A 20,424-nucleotide genomic window follows, 5' to 3' on the forward strand; every position below is an offset into this window, starting at 1 on the left:
TACACTCAGTAATCTGCCAGTTAGCTGTAGCCCCAAGAACCTACCCAAAAGAAGCAGCAGAGCCCATGGGAGTGTAGCTCCAATAACCCACACGTCCCATATGTAACTAGTGAAACTGAGGTTACAAATAAGATCTGAGCATGAACAGCCATACTATCTGCCCTGGAGGACATGCCTGCATTCCCAAGACAAGTTATTCCTGCTTTGTATCAATCAACATCAGAAGCATCAATACTTTCTGTCTTGGACTTGCACAGCTGTGAATCTGGGATTCCTTGAGGAGCCAGGCTCTCTCCTAAAAGCCTAGAAATGATCTGCTGCAAACTCATAGAGCTGTTTCTAATGCAACAGCATGTCTGGGACAGCTGACCTACCACGGACACCCAGCCCTGCATTTTGCAGTTCAGAGTCCCTGTTGGCCATCAGTCTCAAGTTACTATTTAACACTCCACTTACATGGGGGAAGCAAAGATATCACTGAAATAGGTGTAGCTGCTAATTAGATATTTCTTGTGTGGTTCAGCTCACTGCTGTCAGCCAGAAGCATTTCAGTCATACAGGCAGTGGTAGTACACTCAGAGAAGGACCCACTTCATTTTGGGAAGGAATAATACCCTTTAGAGCTCCCCAGAAATCTGAAGAGCCATGGAATATGCTGCAGGCTGAGGCAAGCAAAAAAGCTCTTCAGATGTATTCAAAGCTGTTCAGTCCCCTGCTACCAGGCCCATGGGCAGTGGGAGATGTTCTCTCCAGCCTCTGCACCCCACAGGCCCCAGGTCTGAAGGATTCCAGCACAAACTGGTGTCACCTACTCCATCAACTGCACTGCTGTAAACAGAGAACCACAGCACAGGGATTAATTTGGGCTGAACATACAGCATAGCAGTAATTACTAAATTGAGAGGGGAGTATAAATATCTAACTCGTTGAACTTATTCCTCCAAGTTGGGAGGAGATTCAGCTTTTTATCCCTTCTCACCTAGAGCCTGTTTACATATTTCTAATTTGCAGGGAGAAAGGAAGCTGAAGCTGACATAGGTGAAAACTCCAAACTCCCCCCACAGTTCTCAAGGAGTAACAGGCAGCCCAAGATGACAGCACTCAACAGAAACAGAAAGCCTCCCCTCTCCACACTCAGGAAGACTCACCTTAAAATCTGTGTTATTGATGTACTCAAACACCAGAGCAGGGGTCTTTGACTGCAAAAGAGAAAGAGTCATGGTTTAAAACACCCTTTTGACCTTCCTTTGCTCCAAGAATCACAGAGTCCCAAGGGTTGGAAGGGACCTCAAAAGACAATATAATCCAACCCCCCTGCAAGAGCAGGGTACCCTAGAGTACATCACACAAGAACTTGTCCAGGTGGGCCTTGAATATCTCCAATGTACGAGACTCCACAAACCCCCTGGGCAACCTGTTCCAGTGCTCTGTCACTCTCACAGTAAAGAAGTTCTTCCTGATGTTAACGTGGAACCTCCTATGCTCCAGTTTACACCCATTGCCTCTTGTCCTATCCCTGGATATCACTGAAAAAGCCTAGCTCCATCATCCTGACACTCACCCTTTACATATTTGTAAACGCTGATGAGGTCACCCCTCAGTCTCCTCCAAGCTAAAGAGACCCAGCTCCCTCAGCCTCTCCTCATAAGGGAGGTGTTCCACTCCCTTAATCATCTTTGTGGCTCTGTGCTGGACTCTTTCAAGCGATTCCCTGTCCTTCTTGAACTGAGGGGCCCAGAACTGGATGCAATATTCCAGATGCGGCCTCACCAAGGCAGAGTAGAGGGGGAGGAGAACCTCTCTTGCCCTACTAACCACACCCTTTCTAATGCACCCTAGGATGCCATTGGCCTTCTTGGCCACAAGGGCACATTGCTGCCTCATGGTCATCCTCCTATCCACCAGGACCCCCAGGTCCCTTTCCCCTTCACTCCTTTCCAGCAGGTCAACCCCCAACCTGTACTGGTACATGGGGTTGTTCTTCCCCAGATGCAAGACTCTACACTTGCCCTTGTTGAATTTCATCAAGTTTCTCCCTGCCCAACTCTCCAGCCTGTCCAGGTCTCGCTGAATGGCAACACAGCCTATTGGTGTGTCAGCCACTCCTCCCAGTTTAGTGTCATCAGCGAACTTGCTGAGGGTACACTCAGTTCCCTCATCCAGGTCATTGATGAAAATATTGAACAGCACTGGTCCCAGCACCGACCCCTGAGGGACTCCACTAGTCACAGACCTCCAGCTAGATTCTGCCCCATTGACCACAACTCTCTGCCTTCTTCCTTTCAGCCAGTTCTTGATCCACCTCACTACCTGATCGTCAAGCCCACACTTCCTCAGCCCCAAGAAAGCTTTTGCTTCCTGCCCAACACTCGCTTCAGAGAGTGGGACAGGAGCAGGACAGTGAGAGAAACACAGCCCTGCTCCCGCAGCAGACAGAGGCAAGCTCCACTGAGACTCCCCACACCAAGAATGAACATGGCATTTTGGTCAGTGCTGCTCTTTCCCATGTCCCAGAGCAGAGACAGCACCGGACAAGGCAAAGTGTGTTGCAAGCCATCACAAAAGGAAGGTCACCAGGACTGCCAATGGAGCATTATTTTCTCTCTGTGGCTGCCAGCAGGCTGGAGTCACAGACTTCAGCCAGCTGCTACTCAGATAAACTTCCCAGGAATCAGGTAATTGTGACAATGCAAAGGCCAACCGTATCCTGGGATGTATCAAAAGGAGCATGAGAAGCACGTTGAAGGAGGTGATCTTGCCCCTCTACTCTGCCCTTGTGAGACCTCACTTTTTTGTGTGCATTTTTGTGTGCAGTTCTGGTGTCCTCAACATAAAAAGGACATGGAACTGTTGGAACAAGTCCAGAGGAGGGCCACGAGGATCATCAGGGGACTGGAGCACCTCCTGTATGAAGATAGGCTGAGAAAGTTGGGGCTGTTCAGCCTGGAGAAGAGAAGGCTGCGTGGAGACCTCATAGCAGCCTTCCAGTATCTGAAGGGGGGCTATAAGAATGCTGGGGAGGGACTCTGCTTTAGGGACTGTAGTGGTAGGACAAGGGGCAGTGGGTTAAAACTTAAACAGGGGAAGTTCAGGTTGGATGTAAGGAGGAAGTTCTTTACTGTGAGGGTGGTGAGGCACTGGGTGACATGGTTTAGTGTGAAGTGTGCCTGCCCATGGCAGGGGGGTTGGCACTAGATGATCTTGAGGTCCTTTCCAACCCTAACTATTCTATGATTCTATGACCTCTAGTCACTGGGCAGGACAGCAAACAGAAGGATGAAAAGTGCTTAATATCCAATTGCCCAAGGAGATACTTCCACATGCCAGACAGAAGTCGGAAGGCCACAGGCTCTGCTTTCTTACAGAACATTTGTAGGGCTACAAAACTTCTCCCCTCATGGAAAACTCACAGAAAGAGTGTAAAAGAGTCTGGGGAACATGGAGAGGAACATGAGCCCATGCAAACCAACCCACCTCAGGAGACCCTGATGATCTGGACACCACTCACCCCCGGCTGCACAAAGGCACAGGCAGCACCTAACCCAAGCTGAGAGCAGGAGCCAAGGGGCAGCTCCTCATGCCTGCAGCTGGTGGGAAGGCAACACATGGGCACCTACCACTGGATCCTTGACAGTGTCAACCAGATTAATGATGTTGGTGCCACCACGTAGATTCTCCAGAATCTTAACCTCGCGTTTTATCTTCTTTTTTTTCACTGGCTTAAATAGACAAAAGAAATTAGAAGTGAGAGTTCTTTCAGAAATTAACATCGATTTCTGCCACCATTTTTTACTGGATCATATCACCCCTCCTCTTCTCTCTGCTCCCACCCTCACCGTGGAACATCTTTAGCATGAACTAGGACTTCCCTCATCAGTGAAAGCTTTCCACTGATCAGGGGAAAATCAAACCACTCCAGACAAACATAATTGTGACTCCTGTGACTCCAATAACTGTGGTTAAAAGCATCCTAGACTCCTCTGTGGAAATTTCAGCACACTCATTCTGTGTTAAGCATCTAGAGCACAGGACAAGTGTGGCGTACCTCATATCTCAGCTTATGTTTACCAGCACAAACCAGTTCTTTACTCCTTAATCCCAAACATTTTTCCCAACAAGTACTTTAATCCAATGGAACAACAACCTGAGAGTCTCCAACACTAAGATTTCTCATAAGCTCAGACACTGCTAGACCTAACTGCATGCAACCACCCCAAGAGCATACACCCAACTGCATAGCATCTCTATACCATGATTAGTTTTAAAGCCTACAGACATTTGAAACAGTTTTGGCTCCCCAAATCTGCACAGACCCAGGAACTCCCTCTGCAAAGTAAGCTTTTTTTCTGGCCATCACCCTATGCAGAGTGACAAAGACCATCTGCTCCCAAGGCAGGGCATCCACTCCCAGGACAGCACTAGCTCTGTGCCTGCTTGGAAGAAAAGGCAGCTTAGAGCAGCTAGAAGGTGAGCCTTGGTTAGTGACTGGTGTGGGCATCACTGGTTGCAAGTCACGGGGTCTAGCAGCCCTTCACTGCAGAGCTGGAACATCCCCTCCTGCACCATTGGTACCACTGCAGAGCCATCCTACAGGGACTGGTAAAGCCACTGCTCTGAGGTTTGCTGATGAAAACCTTCCTCTCCAGACATTTTGCTTTCTACAACATTCACCACTCAGCATGGAGGCTGCTGTATGAGGAGGGGAACAACAGGGAAGAGCAAAGAGGTACAAGGCACCTTACCAAAGTGAAATACGCTATCAGATGTGAAGGACAAGGAGCCACAAGAACTCAACAGTTTCTGCTCACCACCTCACCTCTGCTGCAGCCTCCCACTTCAATGAGGGCTGCAGAGTGCCAATGGGGCAACTCACAATCCTGTCGCAGGCAAATCCAAGGCAATCCCTGGTTTCAGATCCCTCACAGGAATGTACAAGCAGATGGGAGAAGGAACAGAAGCTTTTTATAAAGTGGGAAAGATGGTGTTTAAGTGATAAAATATGCTGTCTTTCTAGGCTCTTTCAGGTGGCTGAAACCTTCAGATTTGAATCCTGCCCTTCTCCCCTTCCAAGTTAAAAGGCAGGAGCTAGACTTTCAAGCCAAAATATGAGAATCTCAGCCTGAAGCAGAGTGCCAAAAATAACGCCAATGCTGACACAGGGAGCATCAGCACCTCATAACACCACTGTGGAAAACGGTAGCAAGGCCACCAGCTGTTAGAGCTGGGGAAGGGGTGACCAACAGCCTGGGGCAGGACCAAGACACAGCTGGAGCGGGTAGGAGGTTGAACAGACAGGAAGAAGCAGAAGGGGGATAGAAACTAAAAGTGACAGGATAAGGGGAATAGCTTTAACCTGCCAGAGGGGAGACTGAGATGAGCTCCTAGGCAGAAGTTCTTCCCTGTGAGGGTGCTGAGGCACTGGCACAGGGTGCCCAGAGAAGCTGTGGCTGACCCATCCTTGGCAGTGTTCAAGGCCAGGTTGTACAAGGCTTGGAGCAACCTACTCTAGTGGAAGGTGTCCCTGCCCATAGCAGGGGGTTGGAACTGGATGAGGTTTAAGGTCCCTTCCAACACAAACCAGTTGAGGATTCTATGATTGCTGAACCTGAGAGGAAGATGTTTCATTAGTGACTAATTTCATTCATGTCAGCACAGGGACAGACATCACCCTTGCATCACCCACGTGCACTCATCTTACCAGAAGGCCAAGATGGAATTAGAAGATGTAATTTGGTTACTCTGCTTGCCCAGCCTCTCTGCTGCAGCACCTGCACTGGACTGGGAGCTCAAACCATGCCTAGGACAGCCAGGAGGACCCAAAGCTCACTTTGAAATACCTTCTCCATTGTACTTCAAGTTATCTCATAGGCCTTTTGCATCAGGTGGGTACGGGAAGATATCCCTCCGAGATTTCCCTTTCTCCTTTCATAGCAACCAACACTCCCACTGGGGAAGAATATGCTGTCTTCCAGTCACTTCCCCGTGTTTCCACCTTTTTCAGGACAGAAAAATTATATCTTGCATGATCTCCACCAAGAATCTACCCCTACCCACAATTCGCTTAAAAAAAGACACAGACAGAATCATCACTTTCTGGAAAAAAAGGAGAGAAGTTTTGTTGATTTTTGTTTGTTTTTTTCCAATGAAATGCCTGCAGATCATCCCCAACATCACTGAGGGAAAACACTCCAGCAAACACTGTCTCAGCAAGAGGGCAAGTTCAAAGCTTCTCGCTGTTTGCATGTTTTCCTGCTTAGCTGCAGTAGCACTGAGCTCAGGCCGGGTTGTCTGCACAGGGCTATAGTGCCTCCATGCTGGTATGAGCCCTGGACAGGGTGGGAGCACGGGAAGCCATACTCACGGAAGCGGGAAGAAGTGCACCCTCACAGCACTCTCCCTGTCTGAAGCCAGTACTCAAAATGAGGTGTTCTGCCACTAGGTAAATAGGGAAGGGGTGGGGATGGATAAACGCCATGGGCTGAATGTCAGCTTAGAGGAAAAGGTATTGCCTGGAAGTTTCCTCAAGGAGCAATGCAGGGGAACGGAGGATTTTCCCATTTTAGACCTCAGCAGTCATGCTGCAAGTGGAGGGGCCAGAACTGCTGAACCCAGCAATGATACCGCAGGCAAAGGGGAGGTGGCAGAACACAAGGCCCTGGGACTTTTCATTTCCCCCACCTCCAGAAGAAACCTACAGAGATTTCATGAAAAAAAGAGGATAAAAGCCATAAAACTAACAAAAATGCTCCAGCACGGCCCAGTTCCTCCTCAAAGCTCCTGTTGCAAGGACCACAGTGCCATCTCAACCTGACAGATATGAGCTGGGACCCCAAGCCCGCTGCAGGTACCTCTGCACCCCTTGGCCACCCTTCCACAGCAACACCCAGTGTGCTGATGGTGCCACGAGGACCTGTGGTGGAGGACAGCTGGTGATGGATGGAGCACACAGCCGCCACCAGCAGAGAGGGAACACTGAGATGAGCAGCAAGGGAAGCAGAGGTCTGAATCCAAGCTCTGGGGCAGGTCAGGGTTAAATGCATGGCCAACATGCATGTACATGGGGCTACTGTGGGGGCACAAGAAGAAGCTGCCCAGGGCAGATGTGCTGGCTGCCCACCTTGGCAGTTGAGCAGTGCAGTAGGTTCCACCCTGAGGCATGTGTGTTCCAGAGGAGCCAGAGCTAGATTTAGCCTTGGTTGTGCACGTGATGTTTGCATTGGTGCCCTTAAAGACATTGTTTGGAGCATGTGGCTGCTGGCCCTGCCTCGTTCAGCCGTGGACCTTTGATGGTCAAGCTGTTCAAAAAGGGGAGAAACAAGGAGCATTAGCAGTTGATGAGACATAATCCTAAGGGCCTATTTCCAAACATGCCTAGGAGCCATCTCTCAGAAAACAGCAGTGCATAGAAAGCAGTGAAAGGGTGACCTTGGTGGCCATGGAGATGTGCTTGTGCTGAGGCAAAGATGTCTGCCAGGCAGAGCTGCTCCACGGGTGTGGGACCATGTGCTGTGGATCCATGAACAGAGCAAGGGGCTATCAGGCTGACTTGGGTTCAGGGCACTGGTGCTGGAGCACTCTCTGTTGGTGACGGGCCCAATTCTGCATCTCATTGCCTGCCCACCATAGGGCAGGCATGATTTGCCCCAGCCTTGCATTCACAGGGCAGCAAAAGCCCCACAGCTTGCTGGCTCCAAAACAAACAGGGCCAGAATGACAGAAGGGCAATTGGATCTGTAATGGATGGGAACCTGGCTGGGAGTTGATTCCCTCTCATGACTGAGAACCATAACAAAGGATGTTGTTTGCCACAGTGTATTCAGCAGAATATATATGTTTGTGATCATCATGACTGTTTGTTGTAAAGAAGCAGGAAAACACAGGTATGCAGCTGTTCCATGACCTTCATATTTGGCCGCACTGGGGTGCCTGGCCAATGCTCTCAGAGTGGACAGTGGTGAGATCATGAGAAACTGCACGGTCCCACAAGTAAACAATTAGAGATCTGGCATAAAGCTGGTGGTTTTGATAAGGGTATAAAAGCAGGACCCTCTTGTGGCCATGGCAGAAGCCTCACCTATGGGTGGACGCACTGCATAGGAATTTTCCCAATTACCTGAGACTCCTGGCATCAGCTGCAATGGGGCTTCCCAGCTGGAAGTGTGGGCCTGGATGATGATTCAGTGGTAATTGGTAATGTATGTCTTCTTAATATCTGTTCCTTCTATACAGTAATGATTTGATGCATTGCTAACTTTGTACTTATATACATATATCTCTGATTTGCTTTATTGTACTTATTTACTATATAAAGATATTTACCTAATTCTCATTAGTGTGCTTGCTTTTAGTGTGCTTATTGGCTTTAGTGTGCTTGTTTAATAAACTGCATATTTGTCGTGGTTTGAGCCCAGCTGGTAACTCAGAACCATGCAGCCACTTGCTCACTCCCCCCCCCCCCCCCCTTTCTTCCTCCCCCCACTCCCGGAGGGATGGGGAGGAGAATCGAAAGAATGTAACTCCCACGGGTTGAGATAAGAACAGTCCAGTAACTAAGATATAACACAAACCACTACTGCTACCACCAATAAAAATAATGATAAGGGAAATAACAAGGAGAGAGAATACAATTGATCACCACCTGCTGACCGATACCCAGCCCGACCCGAGCAGCAATCTGGGCCTTCCAGGCAACTCCCCCCAGTTTATATAGGGGGCATGACATGCTGTGGTATGGAATACCTCTTTGGCTAGTTTGGGTCAGGTGTCCTGTCTCTGCTTCCTCCTGGCTTCCTGTGCCCCTCCTCACTGGCAGAGCATGGGACTGAAAAGTCCTTGATCAGAGTAAGCATTACTGAGCAACGACTGAAAATGTTGGTGTTATCAGCATTGTTCTCAGACTAAAGTCAAAAACACAGCACTGCACCAGCTACCAAGAAGGATAAAAATGACTGCCTCTGCTGAAGCCAGGACAATATTATACAGCTAGTGTGGGTCATTTTGTGGCATACACTGCCTGTCAGCAGAACAGGACCTTGGACACCCCAAATAGATCCCTCAAACCCTGGCTAGAGCCCTCAGGGACAGCTCAGTCCCCCCCCAGAACCACTGGGCTTCATGCAGGACAAGTTCGCAGCGTGGCGTGAGCTCAGGGCATGGGCTGCATGCAGGCAACAGGCAGGAGCCAGCCACACCACTCTCCAGCTGGGATGAAGAAGCTGCCTGGGAAGATGCAATCCTGCAGGGAGCTCAGCATCCTCTCCCTGCAATACAGCCTAGGATGGGGTGTGTTGCTGCTGGTACAGGGATGTGCTGTGCCCTGCAGCACAGAGCTGGAGCCAGCAAGCTGCCAACCCCCCCCAGCCACCTCATGCTCTCCTGGTGCAGGGCTAACTGTAACTTTCCATCCTGGCAGCAAGCTCTGCCCTAAAAAGATGTTCTTCTGTGTCCCTCTAATAGGGCTCGGCCCCATTCAATGTCCTCTGTTCATTTAGACCCCAAGTCCTCCCCTTTCGCTGTTCGAGCTACCCAACAGGCTGTTCCTCCAAGCCCTGCTCCTCCTTGTGCTCACAGCCCTTCTGTCTCAGGCAAACGAAAGTATTTTCTCCTAAAAATGGGGGAAATAAAAGCTCAGCAACCCGCCAAGAAAGAGTCCAATGGTTCAACTGCACTCTTGGTAGAGGAACAAGGCAGCCCTGGGGACTTTGCCATCAGCCATTCCCAAAGCTACCTCTGCACAGGCACCTCTGCCTGGAATTGGAGGTCTGGGTCCATCAGCTGCATGATCATGTCTGCCCAGCAACTGATTCAAAGGCCAAGCTCTTGCATCTGGCAAGTCAAATGCCACTCCAGCACACAGCCAGTACTGCACTGGAGCTAATTGTTCACAACCAGAGAAACTCTGCTGACTCCCTTCCTGTCCCCAGATCCCAGCACTGCTGAAGCCACAGGCAATCAGCAGCATATCCTCCAAGTGCCAGGATTAAGCCTGTGTTCCTACAACTGTCTCCCAGTCACCTGATCTGTCTCTCCAAGGATGTTGGCTCCAAACATGCATGGATTAAATGTGAACTGAAGCTATAACTGAAGGCCTCCAACCATCTGCCTCTCCCAGCAGGGGTAGCTTCTGAAACACCAGCCCTTGCAACCAGAGTATTTTTAACAGTTTTATTAAACCAGGCTACGAAAAACAGTGTTTCAGGTTGTTTCTCCTACCACAGCTCAGTCCCCCTGCCCTGGGAGGAGGACTTATAGCAGAGGAATGGAGCAGGCACATAGACAAAATAAACTACTCCTGAGTTTGATCTGCCTGTGTTTGCAAAGCAGCGTTTTATACTGGTGCAGACTCCAACTCCATCTGTTCCCATGGCAGAGGCATTTCAAAGCTTTCCTCCATGCTGGGATTCTCTAGTGACCAGTATGAGTCAAACCCTCACTGTAGCCCTTCCCTGTGAGACAGGCTCCAGCAGAGTCCCTCTGCTCCATACAAACACCTATTTCCATGAAATCTGTAGAAACTTGACAGCCTGGAGACTTCTGTCACATTTGGTTGAAATTGGCCAACCAGTACAAAAACTACTAGGGGGGAAGAGGGGGAGAAAAGATGACAGACAGCAGGATTGTATAAAGCTTGTTTCCATAGGAAACCAGGCTAAAAGACATACTTCAGTTTAACCATGTCTACACTGGGAACAGTTTAATTACTTCAACTACAGCAGTATCCTTAGAATATCACTGTCTAGCACAAGCCAGATCCCCAGGAACCTGCTTCCTTAGGCAAACTTGAAGTGAGGTGGCTGTGGATGGTGAAGACAAACATGCAGCTCATGGCTGTCCACTGTGCAGAGGGACGAGGTGGACTCCAGACACAGTGTAGGCTTAAATTTTAAACTAACAATAGTGTGTGCACCTTTAACATAGTAGAATAGACTAAATCGTTCTAACTTACTAACACGTAGAGAGAAAGGAATGTTCAGCTGATGGGGGAAGGAACATCATGGGACTGATAACTAGGAAGACAGTAAATAAGACCAAGGATGCCAGACTTCAAGATAGCAGAGTGGCGCCCAATGCGGAGCAAGAGTGGAACAGAACAGAAGCAAGGACATGCCAGCTGCTAACTCAGCACTAAGACCTTGTGAGCATGCGCAAGCACTGAGGTCATTCAGTAAACACGGTGAGGAAGAGTTGCTGAGGTGAGTAGCTTGAGAGAGGACGCCTGCAACACCGGAGCGGAGCGGGGGGACATCAGCGTCCAGGAGCCTCACCTCAGAGCGACAAGAGCCACCGAGGAGGGAGCCTCCAGTCCTCAACAGAACTTGCCCAGGACCCGGCAGCTCAGCTCACACGAGGAGCTGACTCACTGGGGGCGGAGACAGGAGGAATGGCACCAGCTGTGAGTGGTTAAAAACCTACCCAGGGAGCGCGGTGAACAGAGTGGGTCGAGGTAGTTTACGCGGGTAGGCGAGCGGGATAACCGCCTGATCAGGAGGACTTGCCTGGAGCGCAGGAGGAGGAAGGAGTGCTTGTTTGCGTGGAGAGACGTAGACAGATCGATCGACCAGATAGATCATGGTCACAACACGATCAAAAGCTGTAGTGAGGAATAATGTGGGTATCCAGACTGAACCTTCCTGTAGACATGCGGCCGTGCAGGTCTCTGGCTGCAGGGAATGCCTGAGCCTGGCACTTGTATTGGAGGGAGCCAGTGACACTGCTTGTGTTCGCTGTGAGCAAAAAATGATCTGCTCAGGCAGGTGGTTGAACTGAGGGAGGAGGCAGAAAAGTTGAGAGCCATCAGGGAATGCGAAAGTGAAATAGATTGGTGGAGCCACACCCTAAGGCAGGGGCAGAGGGAAGTGGCTGAACAAGTGATGGATCCCCTTCCCTCCTACCATCAGACAGAAGGAGAGAACTTAAGGGACAAGGAGGTATGGAGGGAGGTCCCTCCTCGGAGAGGTAAGCAAAAACCCTCGCAATCCCTTCCTCCCTCCCAGTTGCCCTTGAATAACAGGTATGAGGTCTTGGAACTACAGGGCCAGGTAAATGGAGATGGAAGGGTAGATCTATCTAGTGAGTCACCTAGGGCTTGTCACTCACCACCATGCCTTAGAACTTCCCCAACCAAGAAGAAGAGTAATTGTGGTGGGTGACTCCCTTCTGAGAGGAACAGAAGGGCCCATTTGTCGACCGGATCCATCCCACAGGGAAGTCTGCTGCCTACCTGGGGCTCAGATTAGAGATGTTAAAAAGAAACTCTCTGATCTGGTGCAGCCCTCTGACTACTATCCGCTGCTGGTTTTTCAGGTTGGCAGTGATGAAATTATTACAAGGAGGGCAAGGGCAATGAAGAGAGACTTCAGGGCCCTGGGACGGCTGGTTAAAGGGTCTGGAGCACAAGTGGTGTTTGCCTCCATACCTCTTACAAGCAAGGGTGAAGAGATAAATAGGAAGAGTCTGCAGATTAATGTATGGCTACGTGACTGGTGCCAAAGGCAGGGGTTTGGGTTTTTCAATCATGGGCTGCTATATGAGACACCTGGTTTGCTGGTGGCAGGTGAGATACACCAGTCCCAGAGGGGAAAAGGGTTTTGGGGCAGGAGTTAGCAGGGCTCATTGACAGGGCTTTAAACTAGATATGAAGGGGGGAGGGGATTTAACTGGGCCTGTTAGGGACAAGCCCAAGTGAAACATGCTAGGGCTCGAAGGATGGTGGACTAGGGAGGACTATCAATCTATTGTTTCATCTGTGGGAAAGGATAGTTGTTTAGACCCTGTCCCGCAGGGGAAAAGGGTACTAGGGCAAGTGTTAGCAGAGCTCACTCACAGAGCTTCAGGTTAGATTCAAAGTGTGAGGGGGTTGTAGCTGGGCTTGAACTAGTGGGGCATTGTTCTAGTATTAATGAAGACCAGAAGGCCTCCTGCCTCCCAAGGGTGCCATCAGTATGCTCTGCTCGCTCCCTGAAATGCCTGTACAGCAATGCACGCAGCATGGGGAATAAACAGGAGGAGTTAGAAGTCTGTGTGCAGTCTAAAGGTTGTGACCTAGTGGCAATTACAGAGACATGGTGGGACAGCTCACATGGCTGGAATGTGGTCATGGATGGCTATGTCCTTTTTAGGAAAGATAGGTCAGCAAAGCGAGGTGGTGGAGTTGCTCTTTATGTGAGAGAGCGACTAGAATGTATTGAGTTCTGTCCAGGGGCAGATGAGGAGCAAGTGGAAAATCTGTGGGTACGAATTAAGGGACAGGCTGGTACAGGTGATACAGATGTGGGGGTCTATCATAGACCTCCTGATCAGGACGAAGGAGTTGATGAGGCTTTGTACAGGCAACTGAAAGCAGCCTCGCGACTACATGCCTTGGTCCTCATGGGGGATTTTAACTACCCCGATATTTGCTGGGAGACTCACACAGACAATCATTCACAGTCTATGAGGTTCCTCCAGTGCACTGATGATAACTTCTTAGTGCAGATGGTGGACAAACCAACTAGGAGAGGAGCGCTGCTAGATTTAGTACTCACCAACAAGGAGGGTCTGGTTGAAGTGGTGATGGTCACTGGCAGCCTTGGCTGCAGTGATCATGAGATGGTGGAGTTTAGGATCCTGTGTGGGAGGAATAGGATACCTAGCAAGGCCACAGTTCTGGATTTCCGAAGGGCCAACTCTGTCCTCTTCAATCAACTGCTAAGGGAATTCTCATGGGAAAGGGTACTAGGCGGTAAAGGGGCTCATGATAGTTGTTCAGCATTCAAGGACCACTTCTTCCAAGCACAGGATCAGAGTGTCCCAATGGGCAGGAAATCAAGTAAGGGAGCTAGGAGACCAGCATGGTTAAACAAGGAGCTGCTGGGTAAACTCGTGTGGAAAAAGAGAATCTATGGATTATGGAAGGAGGGGCTGGCCACCTGGGAGGAATATAGGACTGTTGTTAGAGGATGTAGGGAGGCAATTAGGACAGCTAAGGCCTCCTTGGAACTTAATCTTGCTAGTCGAGTTAAGGACAGTAGAAAGGGCTTCTTCAAATACATAGCAAATAAAACTAAAACAAGAGGCAATATAGGCCCACTGCTGAACGAGGTGGGTGCCCTGGAGACAGAGGATATAAAGAAGGCAGAGGTGCTGAATGCCTTCTTTGCCTCTGTCTTTACTCCTGCAGACTCTCCCCGCGGGCCCCAGATTCCTATAGCCCCAGAAGGAGTCAGGACAAAGGAGGAGTTTGCTTTGGTAGATGAGGATTGGGTTAGGGATCAGCTATGCAATCTGGACATCTATAAATCGATGGGTCCGGATGGAATGCACCCACAGGTGCTGAGGGAGCTGGTGGAGGTCATTGCTAGGCCACTCTCCATCATCTTTGGTAAATCGTGGGAAACGGGAGAGGTGCCTGATTGGAGGATGGCAAATGTCACGCCAGTCTATAAGAAGGGCAAGAAGGAGGACCCGGGTAATTATAGACCAGTGAGCCTTACCTCCGTCCCTGGAAAGGTGATGGAACAACTTATTCTTGACACCATCTCTAGACATATCAAGGATGCGGGGGTCATTAAGAACAGCCAACATGGTTTTATGAGGGGGAAGTCATGTTTGACCAACCTTATAGCCTTCTATGAGGAAGTGACTAGGTGGAGGGATGATGGTAGAGCGGTAGATGTGGTTTTTCTTGATTTCAGTAAGGCATTTGATACTGTCTCCCACAGCATCCTCATAGATAAGCTAAGGAAGTGTGGGCTTGACGATCAGGTAATGAGGTGGATCAAGAACTGGCTGAAAGGAAGAAGGCAGAGAGTTGTGGTCAATGGGGCAGAATCTAGCTGGAGGTCTGTGACTAGGGGAGTCCCTCAGGGGTCGGTGCTGGGACCAGTGCTGTTCAATATTTTCATCAATGACCTGGATGAGGGAACTGAGTGTACCCTCAGCAAGTTCGCTGATGACACTAAACTGGGAGGAGTGGCTGACACACCAGAAGGCTGTGTTGCCATTCAACGAGACCTGGACAGGCTGGAGAGTTGGGCAGGGAGAAACTTGATGAAATTCAACAAGGGCAAGTGTAGAGTCCTGCATCTGAGGAAGAACAACCCCATGTACCAGTACAGGTTGGGGGTTGACCTGCTGGAAAGGAATGAAGGGGAAAGGGACCTGGGGGTCCTGGTGATTAGGAGGATGACCATGAGGCAGCAATGTGCCCTTGTGGCCAAGAAGGCCAATGGCATCCTAGGGTGCATTAGAAAGGGTGTGGTTAGTAGGGCAAGAGAGGTTCTCCTCCCCCTCTACTCTGCCTTGGTGAGGCCGCATCTGGAATATTGCATCCAGTTCTGGGCCCCTCAGTTCAAGAAGGACAGGGAATCGCTTGAAAGAGTCCAGCGCAGAGCCACAAAGACAATTAAGGGAGTGGAACACCTCCCTTATGAGGAGAGGCTGAGGGAGCTGGGTCTCTTTAGCTTGGAGGAGACTGAGGGGTGACCTCATCAGCGTTTACAAATATGTAAAGGGTGAGTGTCAGGATGATGGAGCTAGGCTTTTTCAGTGATATCCAGGGATAGGACAAGGGGCAGTGGGTGTAAACTGGTGCACAGGAAGTTCCATGTGAACATCAGGAAGAACTTTTTTACTGTGAGAGTGACAGAGCACTGGAACAGGTTGCCCAGGGAGGTTGTGGAGTCTCCTACGTTGGAGATATTCAAGGCCTGCCTGGACAAGTTCTTGTGTGATGTACTCTAGGGTACCCTGCTCTTGCAGGGGGGTTGGATTATATTGTCTTTCGAGGTCCCTTCCAACCCTTGGGGTTCTGTGACAATCGGTGCCCACCAGAGACCCCCACTGAGCAAGAAAGCACATGCTTAATTAGGATGTAAATATTATTAGTTTCTGGAAAAGCTGTGAATATGCATGAGTACGCTAAATATAGAGCTGCTGTCGGCAAGTATTGGGCATGCTCACCTTTGCAAAGCTATTTGCATGTGCGCCCAACACTGCAATAAAGAATGCTGCTTTCTGAAATGGAAAATTGAGTCTTAAGAGAGGTTTTGTGACCGACTTTTATGGTAACAACAGGAGGATGGTTTCTACTGGACCCAGCAGCTCTCACTCAACTGTCCCCTGCCAGCCACCCTTTGCTGCAGGTTTCCTACTGTACCAGCCCAAAGGATCCCATGAGGGGTCCTCAACCCACTTGAAAGTCAGGCAGAGGAGGCAGTGGCAGTGGCCAGTGCTATCCCAGCTGCCTTTGCCCAAAGCTTGGGAAGCATCACATGATGCCATCCCTCTGCAGAAAATGGAGTGGAATGGAGTAAGTTGTTGCTTTTCAGTCAGGCAGATGCAAAACACTGAGAGATCAGATCCCTGGTCATTTTCTATGAGATCATGTAAACTTGTAAGCAGGGAAGTAGTCCAGCTGCAGCAAACATCAGATGGGAGAATTAACACTGTTTGCTAAAATAAACCTTTGAATACAAGGCTGCAACCATCACTTTCTTTCTCCAAGTAATAAATACCTGCTCAGTTAATCATCTTTTTTAATTTTTACCAGCCTTCTCCAGCATTTCCAACTGAGAGAGAAAAGTAGTGATCAGGAAGGCATGTGAAATATGAGTTAAATCCAAAGCATAAAAATCATTTTACATAAGCCAAAGGCACAGCTGAGGAGCACACTGTTCTGAAGGAGTCACTGAAGGCACTGGGTTCTGCCCAGCAGGTGCTCTGAAACAGAACTGGGGTTAGCACAGCAGGGAAGAAGGTTTAGCAGCCTAAAGATACAAATCCATGACAAACTAAAGTAATTTATTTCACCCTCCCACAAAGATCTACTCTTTGCTCATCAAAAATGAATAGCCCAGAAACATCATGATGCTTCCAGTGAACGAGCAGGGAAAGCACAACACACAATGTCCAAGGATAGAAAAAGGCTGGAGCAGTATCCTTATGACAGGATTTAAACATTTAAAAGCTGGCACTAGAAGCTCGTTTGTCTCTAGCAAGTATTATTGAAAGGATCACAATAATCAGCCTATAAAGCCTGATGCCAATTGCTCAACAGGAAAATTGGCTTCAGAGCCATCAATGGGAAACCAAAGAATTGTAGTCAGAAGAGCTACAAAACAAGGAGCCTACTTGTGTTACTACTGTCAGTTGTTTGCATCTTACAACTTCCATTATGGGAACTCAAACTTGGGAGGCATCAGGAGAGACAGACAGCTGTGGGAACAGGTCTGGTGCAGGAAGAGTTCTCCCACCCCTAGGAGGCACTTCTGGAGGTGCCATTTCCCAGGTCCTCACCTGCAGAGCTCACCTGTAGCCCCTCTGTGACATTCTGGGCTGCCAGAGGCCCATCTGTTCTGAGCAGCCCCCTCCATGGCTGCCTGCATCCTCCCTGTTGCTCTCAGCCCTGCTGTGCTGCTCCTGTGACAGCCCCTTCCCAGAGACAAGCCAGGCTTTAAAGACCCATCAGCAGAGCAGAGTCAAATGACTGAGTGACTGGCTGTGTTTAGCAAGCTAACAGGCATGAGGCAGAGCAGAGACAGCAGGGTCTCTCTTCAAAGGCCAGAGACAGGCACATTCTCAAAGGTACCCATCCCAATGGAGCAAAGTTGCTCACTCTTACCCTCCTTGGGAGAGCAGGATAATGCCATTTCCAAGAGCTGGCTTTTCTGGCTGTGAGCTGCCGTGACGGTTTAAGGGGAGGGTGATGTTGTGGGAAGACTTGATTTTTCTCAAAGATTCCACAGTTCACCCATCACCAGCAGCTGTGTTTGGGGTCACAGGAGCAGGATGCACCTCTCCACTGGCTGGTTATGAACAGCTTGGCTGGGAAGTGGGCCCCACTCCTGCTGGGGTACCAGAGAGTCTCACCAGCACATATCAAGGTTGCCTCATGATGAGATTTAGTGGAAGACTGAGATGAGATCTTAGGAGGAAGCTCTTCCCTGTGAGGGTGCTGAGGCGCTGGCACAGGGTGCCCAGAGAAGCTGTGGCTAACTCATCCTTGGCAGTGTTCAGGGCCAGGTTGGATGGGGCTTGGAGCAACCTGCTCTAGTGGAAGGTGTCCCTGCCCGGGGCAGGGGGTTGGAACTGGATAAGCTTCAAGGTCCCTTCCAACCCAAACCAGTCTGGGATTCTGTGATTATCGTGACCAGGACATACCAGCAGCTGAGGGCACTTGGGTCCCACTTTCCCATGGGCATGGAGGCCCGTGGGCTGGCTGGGCAGATTTTTTTAAAGCAAATTATATTTGGCTTCTAACATTGGTAAGAAGCACACTCAGGTGATCCCAGCAATCCTCCTGATGAGACAGCACGATGACCCTGGCGCAAGGCCAGATATGGGTTTTCCCCTCTGTGCTCAAACTGCAGGGAGCCCTGGTGAGATGGGCACCTACCACCTCTCCCTGAAGGGTGGCAGATGCCCACTGCATTCAGTGGACAGGTCAGCAGGCTGCCCATAGAAATAAGCTGCAGAAATATTCCAGGCAAGCTGAGTCTATTCAGTCTATGCTGCCCAAACTCCCAGGACCTCCTCAGCACATCTGAGACAGAGCCAGGCTGGGGCCTTGGCCCAGGCTCATGGGTGGGTGGTGGAGCTAAGGAGGGGCTGTCACACAGGAGGTACAGCAAAGCCTTGGGCAAAACCAGCCAGGGAGTGAATTGCCCCAAGGGAATTGAAAAATCATGAAAAGAGAAGAGCCTGGAGCACAGGGAACACATGGGGGTTTCCAGGTACCAGCTTCTCTGCGAGGTGCCTGGGTCAGGAGGGGGATGCAGTGGGGCAGAGCAACACATGGAGAAAGGGCTCCAGCACAGCCAGTCCTTGCCTGGGCAGGAGAAGGCATCTGGAGGGGCCCAAACAGCCACCCACAGTTCTTCCTCATCCTGAAAACCTTCAGTGAGGAAGCAAATACCAGCCAAATGCCCAGCTCCGCTTGCCTGCACCCCTCCAGCTCTGCCCCTGACCTCCTTGGCCCGCAGCTGATCAATACCTCTAGCTCTGGGGGATCCATCAACACTAAGGATTTCATCTCACTTCTTACTAATGCACTCCCTTGTTGTGCTGCATTTGGGCCATGGACTTGGCAGATGCTGGGAGAGAGGCAGAGGGCTGGCCAAAGGCACCATCACATGCTGTCCCAGGACAGCAGGTTAACTCTTAGCATCCCCCCTTTGCCACATAACCCTCTCCACCACAGAGGCAGGTCTTCAGCCCATCCTCCCACAATTCATGGCTCACTGGAAAACCATAAACCCTCAGCTCTCCAGCTCCTTGGAAAGGCACATTCAGCATGTCTGAGTGCCTCAGACAGGATTTTGGTGCTCTTAACCAAAACACGACAACGTGTCCTCACAATCCCTCATTGCCTTATCACAGAGCAACTGCTCCTCTCCAGAGAGCCCCCATAAAACTCCTTGTGCCTGTCTGGAGATGGGGGGACTTGAGGACACCCTGACCCACCAGTGATGGGAAGCAGGAGCCAACATTTGGAACCCTTCTCTTGAGTAACCCAACTTTTAGCCAGGATGAAAAAGCAGGCACTTGTTTAACAGTGGGGAGCTGAAGGTGTCCCCTTGCCCTGCACACAGCCTCCATCCATCCTGCAGGTCCAGCCCCTCAAGGTAGCCAACCTGCTGTCCTTTCAGCTCCTGCCATTCCTGCCTGAGCTGGAGCACTGAATTGCAGCAGCTTCCCAGTTAAGGAGCTTCCCCCAGGAGCACTTCTGCAGTCGTGTGTGGGAACACCAACCCAGCCATGCAGCACACACCTCCCTTCCCACTCATCCTCTCCTTCCTTTTTTTATCCCAGTCCCTTTTAGGAGAAGCACAAAACAAAACTAAGATGAAGTCACCAAACTGATTGGGGAGGGCTGGATACCAGTGCTGTCCAGGCACCCTCCCAGCTTGAGGGGAGGGGGGTGATGCTAAATCCAGTCCTTGTCTAAAGCAGCCTTGGAAGGAGTGGCTTTCACCAGTGGGTGCCAGACATCCATTCAAACCCACTTCTCTTCCAGCCTCCACATCCTCTGCAGCAGGGTGTCACACATCCCTGGGGTAAAGTCATCCTTGACGTGCTGCTGGCTGTGTGACAGTACCACCATTTTACAGCTGGTCCTGGCAGAGCTTCTGAAGCCCCATCCCACATCCTGGGGTGCACCAAACAGGGGCCTCTTGGCCAGCCTGGCACTGACCTTCACTGTGAATCCAGTCACATGCACCCTGTCAATAACTAAACATGAGATAACAAAATGAGCTGTCACAGCCAATTAACATGCTGGACTTAATCTGCTTGTGGGCTTCCAGGGTGGCGGTGAGGGGTCAGCTCCAGAACAGCGGGGCTGGGGAGAGGCAGGGTGAGGGCTGTGGATCACAGCCACCCTGTCCGCTGGCTTCCTTGGCCAAGAGCCAGGGGCAGAAGGCTCCTGTGGGTGCTTCCCTGGCAGCA

At 50.2% G+C, this 20,424-nt stretch overlaps 1 protein-coding gene across 2 annotated transcripts in view; it reads right to left on the bottom strand.

The window, feature by feature from the left end:
* The window catches only part of LOC117435847 (casein kinase II subunit alpha'-like), a 40,820-nt gene that overhangs the window by 14,274 nt on the left and 6,122 nt on the right, over nt 1-20,424 (bottom strand). For both annotated transcript variants that reach the window (XM_034073324.1, XM_034073323.1), the window contains exons 3-4: nt 3,618-3,719; nt 1,149-1,199 (exon numbers count right to left, since the gene is read on the bottom strand). In XM_034073324.1, coding sequence (XP_033929215.1) covers nt 1,149-1,199; nt 3,618-3,719 — 153 coding nt within the window. The remainder of the gene's footprint in view (nt 1-1,148; nt 1,200-3,617; nt 3,720-20,424) is intronic.

The sequence above is a fragment of the Melopsittacus undulatus genome, chromosome W (genome assembly GCF_012275295.1).
Source record: "Melopsittacus undulatus isolate bMelUnd1 chromosome W, bMelUnd1.mat.Z, whole genome shotgun sequence".
Lineage (NCBI taxonomy): Eukaryota > Metazoa > Chordata > Aves > Psittaciformes > Psittaculidae > Melopsittacus > Melopsittacus undulatus.